This window comes from Nicotiana attenuata, unplaced genomic scaffold (genome assembly GCF_001879085.1).
Source record: "Nicotiana attenuata strain UT unplaced genomic scaffold, NIATTr2, whole genome shotgun sequence".
Taxonomy (NCBI): domain Eukaryota; kingdom Viridiplantae; phylum Streptophyta; class Magnoliopsida; order Solanales; family Solanaceae; genus Nicotiana; species Nicotiana attenuata.
This window is the reverse complement of record NW_017670972.1, coordinates 366,521-376,023: the sequence shown is the minus strand read 5'-3', so window position 1 is coordinate 376,023 and position 9,503 is coordinate 366,521. Positions and strand designations below refer to the sequence as shown.

Here is a 9,503-nt window from a genome sequence, read left to right as displayed (position 1 = left end):
AAGACTATTCAAAGCCTAGTAATTATACAAAAAAAATTACTTCTATCAACCCCATGATAAGAAGCTAGACAAATTGAAGCTTTAAGCATAAGATCGTCGACAATACGAAAATATCAAAATTAAACAAAAAATATTCCTTTTTTCAGCCCAAGAATCTAAAATAGCAAAAAATTAAAAATTTTGATACCCAAAAATTAAACAAAATAAAATTAGTTCTTGTTAGCCTAAGAATCTGAAATTACTGAAATTAGTAAAATATTAAAAACTTTGATAGCCAAAAATTGAAAAAAAAAATAAAATTACTTCTTTTTAGCCCAAGAATCTGAAATTTTAAAAAGTTCAAAACTTTGAGTATAAAACAAAGATTGTACCAAGATATCCAGATATTCTACACAATAAAAGATTATTTTTTTCATCCCCATTAGTAAGAAACTAGAAAATTTTGAATCTTAAAGTATAAGAACAAAACTAAAAATTGAAAAAAAAAGAAAAGTTTTGAGCAAAGAAATACTTACCAATAGAGAATGGGATGGAGATTTGCAATATATGGGTGAGGGTAATCTGGACGACACATGCAGCAGAGAATGGAAAGGAATGAATTAGGTTAAGGACGCAATTAAGGTGAAGCGACAGTGAGAGAAAAGAATTGGAGAAAGGACGATGATTTCATTGTCTTATTGGGGGAGGGGGGAGGGGGAGGGGGATATTTTCATTAATTATAATATTTGGGGGGAAATTTTGAGTGAAATTTTATATAAGAAATTTTTAGACTTTTTTCAATAGGGTTTCGTAGAACTGAACGGTCTTTGGCCTTATGAGAATTGGGGGAAAATATTTTATTAAGTGCAATTTTGGTGGAAAATTTTTGGGAAAATATTTTATAAGAAATTTTTAGGGTACGCTTGTCAAGTGTTGCATTTAATATGACAATGTAACAACTCTTTAAAAACGTAGCAATACACCTAAGAAGCGTGGCCAAATTTTTTATATTTAGGCAACACTTATAAAATGTTGTCAAAATTAACGCTTTATAAGTGTTACCTTAAAATTCTTGGCCAAAGACGATACTCAAAGGCCACGCCTAAAAAATTGTTCCTACAGATACTTTTGCCAACACTTTTTAAGCGTTACCTAAATTAGTGTGGCTGTAGGCATAAAATGTTGTAGTGGACGCCGCAAAAATCATATTCTTGGTCTAACATAACTAGACTTTGGACCAATATGCAAATAGATCTACTATCATAAATTATTTTACTGAAATTTAACTACTGAGCTAATCTCTAGGCTAAAACAAATCATTCCGAAAAGTATTAATGCTCACAGGGGGAACAATTGAACCTTATAAAATTCCTTACATCATATGAGATTCTCCGCGCCATCAAATCATTTAAGCCTCTTAAAGCACCAGGACCCGATGGCCTCCACCCACTCTTTTTTCAAAAGTTCTGGGAAGACAGTAATTGTGCTATTAATAAAACATGTATGGATGCATTCTCATCATCTCAAATTCCTCCAGAAATTAATTCTACTTACATCACCTGTTGATACCCAATTTTGACCTCATATTTTATAAATATCATTTATATTTTCAAAATATCCTTTTTGCACCAACACCAATTTACAATAGTCATATAAGTATTTTCTATAATTTTCTCATAATTGTTTTAGACTTTAAAATTAATTTTCCTCGCATTTAAATTATTCAAATATTTATTAAATACTCCTTTAAATTATTTTGTGATGACTTAATCATCCAAATTATTTTTTCACACCCACGTATATGTTTTATAACATTTTACTTCATTTTTCATATAATTACATTTGTATCTTTAGCTATTTACATAATTTTTGCAGTAATAGCCTATATTCTACGCATAATTATATTTATTACATTATTTATGCTAAAATAGTATTTTTACATTTTTATAATGTTAAGTTATTATTTTAATTATTTATATTGCATTAATAATATTTTATTATTTATTGACTATTTTATTTAAAATAATTTCATGTATTTAATTTATAGCCCAAATTTGAAGCCAAATTCGGAGCAATTCAATGGCCCAAGCACCCACACCTTAGCCCAATATCCCCCATCCCAAACCAAACACCCCCTTTAATTAAACCGGTCGGTTTCCGTTTAAACGACCCGCCGCATTCCCTTTTCGACTTGGCCGTTGATCTTAAATGAACAACGACCCACAATAACCTTCCCCTTTTCCTTATATCCTTTATCCTAAATCCTAGGGACATTCTCACCTAAAGAGCCGCGTCTGAAACCTATCTATTTCACTCGTCTCTGAGAAACCCTAGCCGCCATACCCTCAAATCCTTTCTCTAGTCCCGATATGGAATCTTTGCGTGATTCTCTTGCCTTATTCTGCTACTATTCACGCGTTTATGGAGTTAATTGGTATTTACCTAACTTTGGTGAAGGCTAACTGTAAGACGGGCCTGATTTGGCTCTATTTTTGAAAAGATTTGGCCGATGTTTCATCTATAATGAACGATTCTCATATTTTCGACTGGATTCATGGCCATTTGACTCAACTAGGTTTGAAATTTCGATTTCCCCTTTTGTCGGTTCTGTAACTGATTGCATGTGATATTCTTTCCTTATTTGTGCTTGATTAACTATTTTCCATATTTGTTCGATTTTACTGCTATATAACCCCTCCCCAATTTCCGTTTTGAATGGACCTGAGACTGAAATTAACTACTATTGCTCTCTTATTCTCTCATTCTATATACTATTCTGAAATTTGAGACCTTGGGCGGCTGAAAGTCAAGTCCACCAGAAATTCGATTGTTGCTCTTTCTTAGTGCGAGCATTACCCGTGGTTCACTTGAAACCCTTGGGAACTCTGACGCACTATGATTTTGGGGGTGTTATTGTTCGTTTGCTATTAACACTGAAGTTTTGCTCAAATCACACTTCTTGTTTACTTGTTCTTCTATAACTAGTAATGTATCTATAACTCTTGCAATTTCCTTTCCTTCTTGTTTGTATTTCTATCCTGCATATCTATGTCTCTAAGAGTTTGTATGAATCGACATGCCATTATGTGTTTTTGAAGTTCTCCTTGAGACTCTATGCATTCTAGTAGTTCAGCCTGCCTATTTTGATTCTGCCTTCTTAGGCTTGCCTGCTATTGCCTATGCTCGAATGCTTGTTATTGTTGTTTATTCTGAGTTTGGTTTCTTGCCTTTTTCTATACTATCGTGATAACTAACTCGTGCCCAAAATGTGTTCTGATTCCCGTTGAATCATTCATGTATGACTTAATACTCTTCTAGAGTTAACCCCTGATCATGTTATTAGCCTAAACCTGCTACTTATGAATTAATGTGTGCTCCCTACCTTGTCCTGTATCTCTGTGATAAATCAATGCCTGTGCTTCAGACCTTGTTGAGTTATTCTTACTCAACCTGCTAAATTTCTGAGGCTGTCTGATTAGCTAAGGCATGTTTCCATGCCATTCAAGTTTTAATGTATGTTTGATTTGTAAATCTTATGTCTTTAGCATTGCTTCTAGGGCACATTTCTATATTAGCTTCTTCTCTTATGTCTGGGTAACTGATATGAGTTATTATGCTTGTATGTCCTATTCTTTGTAAGTTGACATATTTTCACGAGTTCTCTAGATTTTGGCACTGTTGTGGTTTGTTGTAGACCATGCTACAAGGTCGTTGCCATACTGCTTGTGATCATGTTAGGCTCCCATGTTAGAAATCTTCATGTGAAATTGATATTCCTCTGAATATAACTACTATGATTAAGGCTCACCTGTCTAAAGTCTTTTGACCAATTCAGGCTAATATCTTTTGCCAAACTTGATTTCTGGAAACTTAGCATGTGTGTGTGTGTTTACCCTGTTAACCTAATAGACCTTCTTCTTAAGCCCTCCTAATGTGTGACTGTATTCAGCATGCTACATCCTGCCCTTTGTTGAATGATTGCTCAATACGGTGTTAGTTTTCTATGTCAAACTTGCTATGTTAAAATTGTCCACCTAGTTAGCATGTTCAAGCCCTCTTGCTTGACTAATCCTGCTCCCTTAGCTTCTAAAAAAAAAAAAAAAGAGTGACGAGATAGCTTCTAAAAAAACTTATCCAAGATGATGTTTCATTGACGAACAAAGTTGAGCTTAAATTTAAATATAAAGTGTGCACATCTCCAACGTGAATGCATTTGGCACCAAATTAAACTAATGAAGTAACCAATTAAACCCATCGTGCATCCGTAGCAATTTCGTGCTACTTTATAAAACTTGTTAATTACACATGCAAAATTAAAAGCAGAAACAATTACAATAAAGAGAGGGGAAAAATACGATTAAATGTCAAATTCACGTGAACTTCGCCCACAACCGACTCAAAAGGAAAGTACCTATCCCTTTAGGGGTAAGAAAATCATGATCAATATTGCGAATCAAAAACTATGGAATTTGGTGTGAGTCTTTTGTCGAGTGAAGAATATTATTTGTTGTGACCATGGTTTGCTCAAAATGCTTAAAACAAGGGGATCAGGTGGCATTTTGGCAAAAAAAAACTACTAGAGTAATCACAATTTATACTAAGAGATCCATGAACTTTGCCAATAGAAGTGGAAATTTCGCCGTGGCCTTTGCTTTGTCCTTGGAAGATGAATTAATACTACAATTTGGTTTTGGACATAGAAAGAAACTTCGAGATTCCAAATTCAGCAACTTCTCCCCGGGCTTCAAGCCTGTATATATATTCCCACCATGAAAATAGTTAGTCAAATAGAATATTAATTTCATATAAAAGTTACTTCCATCTTTCAATTTAATTGGAAGAATTTACTGAACACGAGACATTGCAGCGTACTCAGTATACTTCAGTTTTGAGAACATTAGTACACTATCCTATTTACTAAATTAATTAATTATCCGGCATCATTAGGCTTCTTGATGGGAAATTATGCACATTAGTGACCGGTATTATAGTGGGCTCCTTGTTTACTTCATAAGTTGAATTTGTTACCTTTCTCCTAAATAAATTGAAAATTCCCAACTACCCAAAGCATTAAGCAAAAATATAAAACTTTTTCCAACATAAGAAAATTATATTAGGAAAGTGAACTCAACAGAAAAAACAAAAATGCCTTAAAATTATTACTTAAACAAAGGACAAATATACGCCTCGGTCTGTTCCAAAATGTTTATCACTTATATTGTTTCCAATTGTCAAACAAGATTAACTTTGATTGATATTTCAAATATAATCTTTTGCCAATTGAATATTCAAAAAATTATAAATTTTTATCAAATTGACAAGCAAAATAAAATGTGTCAAACCAGTTATGACAAAAGGAGTATTCAAAACTCGTTGCTGCGCAATTTTCACAGTTTTGAAAATTGTCTACATATATATATGAAGAACAACATGGAAAATATGAAGCCACAAGCCCACAACCAAACACTTCTCTTTCTAATTTTTCTTTTTAAAAAATTTATAAATAATATGAAGTCGCAAAAAAAAAAAAAAAAGAATAAGGGATTTTGATATGCATAATATGCAAAAATATGATTTAAAGGGACAAAATTGCAATCAGCAAAACAAAATGACATAAACATTAATATTCCTTAAAGTTGGGAGCAAAACAAATTAAAGAACTTACTCTCCAAACTAAACTGGGAGTAATGAAGCTCGTAACACCGAGAATCACGACTAGGCAACAATGGCCGCCGCTTCTCCTTCACGTAAATCTCAATCGCAGCCTTTATCAAGTCCCCGACAGCGTTTTCGTGCGATATCACAACATGTACCGGCCCCAAACTGTTCTGTATATGCACATTCAACAACAACTTCTTTAGCTTCTTTTGCTTCTCCTCACCAATTGTTGTCATATTTCCAGCCACAACATCTATGCTGCTGCCTACGCCCTTTTGTACTGAACATTCTAATTTTCTCTGTATCGTTTCAATTTTATTTGGTGTTTCCAATAGAATTTTCGAATTTGTATGTACATCGGCAAGTCTTGGCGGAGCTCTCATTTCTGGTCTGAGATTTAGAAGATCTCCGATATCAAATATCATACTAGGATAAATTTTAATGGGTAGCAGTATATGATGATTGATATATGTTGAGATATCTGTGTTTGTATAGCTAGATATATTACGTAAGATATGGGGAGTTTCTGATAACGATATTTGGCTGACATTTGTGAATGAAATCATTTCAGTTGATGGCGCGGGAAGCTTCTTGGAAATTGCAGGTATCACTATCTGTTCTCCCAAAGTTTTGATAAAATACTACATACTCCTTAACATCTTGAATTTCTTTGTCCTTTTCCCTTTTTTGTTTGGTCGTGATGTTGGCTTACGAATAATTTCTCAAAATAATTTTGATTCAGCCTGTAATGGTAGAAAAAGAACATTACACGTGGAGTGTCAGTAAGCTGACTAGGCATGACACGTGGAGCAATGATTCAACGATAAATGGCGTTCTCAATAATAGAATTAATTGAGAAAGAAAAGGCGCGGGAAAAACACCCAAGGAATGGTACGAAGAAGAGGACCGAGCCTTACAGTTGTTAAAGAAAAAGCAGGAACATAATGAATCAGAACCAAAAGAAGGAAGATACACGAATTAGAAGTAAATAAGGAAGGAGAATTGAAACAGTTATAAGGCATTTATAACAATAAACACGCTAGTTACAATTATGTGAGGTACTGGCAATCAATACAATTAATGCCCATAATGAACCCAAATTATATGGGGAAACCGTTACGATTGTAAACTCTTATATAAGGACACAAAATTTCATTTGTAAGGAGATATTCCAAGTACTATTGAAATATACTTTTTACTTTTCTGCCTTCTCGAAATTCTCTGTCTTGACTTTACAATACCATCAATTAGTTCCTTTTCCATTCTTATTATTTTCCTTAAATATTATTGTGAAAGTGAAGTAAAACTTGGTTATCAATAACCTGTTTTCTTCTAAATTTAGACTTTGACCGATAAATTTATTTTTTGGTTAAACAAATTGGTTCCATTACCGAGAATCTGATAATCTTTTCACTTTCCAAATTCTCTTTCTGATAACCAATCATGTCAACTGTCAACAAAAATAACCAGCTAAATCCATAGGAGGAAGGAACTCCACCCATCCCTGCACCACACGAATCTCCTCGACAGTCCCGAGAGGGGACACCTGAAAGATCAACATCGCACACGAATGATCATCAAGGGGACGAGCAAACTGTCGAACAAGACGCTTTAAAACAATTAAACGCAGAACACGTGAACAACGCTCTTCAAGCCTTCGTTAGGGGATTGCCAACCGCGCCACCAACTCTTCCTCCAAACAATACCGCAACCATAGAAAACCCACGCTCAGGGCTTGCTAATTCAGGAAGCGGAGGAACTCCCAGTGAATCTCGTGATGGAAGGTTAGGTACACCACATAATTTTGATTGACAAAGTTTGGTACTAACTTTGCAGAAACAACTGAAAGAGCAAAATAATCGCATAGAACAAATACCTGGCGTACCACCCATGATTAAAGGAGTAGATATCGATAAATATTCACAACAGCCTTGGAAGCCAAGTGCAACACCTTTGCCGATTCCTAAGAAGTTTAAAATGCCTGATATTCCAAAATATGATGGAACAACTGACCCGCAAGATCACGTAACCGCGTTTACAACTAGCATGAAAGCCAACGATTTAACCAAGCAAGAAATTGAATAAGTTTTGGTCAAAAAATTTGATGAAACACTCACGAAAGGAGCATTAATGTGGTATTCTCTCTTACTTGAAAACTCTATTGATTCTTTTGCTGATCTTGCAAATTCATTTATAAAAGCACATTCGGGGGTTCATAAGTTAAAAAAGGATGGAAGACATCTTTAAAGTAAAACAAGGAAACACAGAGCTACTCAGTGAGTTTGTGGATAGATTCCAACGGGAGAGGATGATGTTACTACGAGTACCTAACAATTGGGCAGCCATGGCGTTTGCAAGCAACCTCAACGAGAAAAGTTCAGAAGCCACGAGAAGACTGAAGGAAAGTTTGCGAGAATTTCCAGCAACAACTTGGAACGACGTGTATAACAGATACAACACGAAGTTGCGAATAGAGGAAGACACGGTTGCACAACTAAGGGTTCATGAAAGAGTAGGGTCAAGATGCTCAGAATCAGAAAAAAGGACTGGGCAAAACAGGTATGAGCCCCATATGGGTCCCGCAGGTCGAGATTCTCTGTCCAAACAAGAAAACTTAAGATATGAATCGAGGTCAAGGAAAAAAGATGCAGGTTCCTCATCTAGATTCAGAAAGGAACGGGATGCACGAGGAGACAATTCCAACGCACACGCGAGAATCAGAGACTACAGTTTTAATGTCAGTACCTCCGAGTTGGTGGTTGTTTTAAGAGGTATGGGAGATAAGGTACGGTGGCCCAAAGAAATGAGGTTAGACCCAAGCAAAAGAAATCCAGATCACTGGTGTGAATTTCACAATGATCACGACCATAGAACAATAGATTGCAGGTCACTACAAGGAAAGGTTGAGCATTTGTTGAAGCAAGGTTATCTAACTGACCTGTTCAGCGAGAAAGGTAGAAAATCATACATGAAGAACATACAAGAACCCCTAAAGCCCCCATCTCCAAAAAGAATAGTTAATCTAATAACCGGGGGAGACGAAGTCAATGGTGTGACTTATACAGCTGCAAAGAAGACATAAAAAGTTATAGTCACTCATGGGAAGCAAATACCCCAAACCTTGGAAGAAGACAGTATAACATTTAATGATGAGGATGCTGACGGCTTGATGATTTCTCACAATGACGCACTGGTAATATCTTTACTTGTACATGATACTAACATAAAATGAGTTTTGATTGACCCAGGTAGTTCCGCGAATATCATTTTATTAAGAGTGGTGGAGGAAATGCAAGCTAATGACAAAATGATACCAAAGGCGCGGTCTTTATCTGGATTTGATAATTCGAGTGTTATCACAAAAGGGGAAATTGTGCTAGCTACGTTTGCAGAGGGGGTTATCAAGGATACAATGTTTCAGGTGATAGATGCAAATATGACTTATAATATAATCCTAGGAAGACCATGGATTCACGATATGGATGTTGTACCATCCATGTTGCATCAAGTTATCAAATTTCCCTCACAGTGGGGGATTCGTCAAATCTGTCACGCCCCAACCTCGGGAGGCGCGACCGGCGCTCAATCGAGTGAACTCGATTGAGCAAGCCTTTTGAACACTTTCTACCCAACTCACTATGATCAAGAAACCATGCTTTTATTTAACTAGACAGTAGGAAAGACCGTACATATAACATTGCTAGTTCATTTTATATTACAACCCTTAAGCCATAGTTAAGTTCCAAAATTTCATGTAGTACAGTTTAGAAGAACAAGAGTTTAGAATTACAACATAGTCCAGTGACCCATCCAACACCCGTACATAACCCACACAAACGTCTATGGAGTCTCTAAAGATACAAAAG

The 9,503-nt window shown here is 35.4% G+C and overlaps 1 protein-coding gene across 1 annotated transcript; it reads right to left on the bottom strand.

The window, feature by feature from the left end:
* Positions 1–4,240: 4,240 nt before the first annotated feature.
* LOC109244939 lies at positions 4,241–6,168 on the bottom strand. Its single transcript, XM_019412105.1, has 2 exons — positions 5,645–6,168; positions 4,241–4,729 (listed from the first exon to the last, which is right to left on the bottom strand). The coding sequence occupies exons 1-2, from the start codon at positions 6,060–6,062 to the stop codon at positions 4,572–4,574; spliced, it is 576 nt and encodes a 191-aa protein (XP_019267650.1). The 5' UTR covers positions 6,063–6,168; the 3' UTR covers positions 4,241–4,571.
* Positions 6,169–9,503: the final 3,335 nt, after the last annotated feature.

What these genes read in the sequence shown, in the direction of transcription:
- LOC109244939 (XM_019412105.1), bottom strand. Translation starts at nt 6,062, where the DNA reads ATGATATTTGATATCGGAGATCTTCTAAATCTCAGACCAGAAATGAGA. An exon ending in CTCCCAGTTTAGTTTGGAGA is followed by an intron (nt 4,730 to 5,644) that starts GTAAGTTCTTTA and finishes ATATATATACAG; the next exon opens with GCTTGAAGCCCGGGGAGAAG.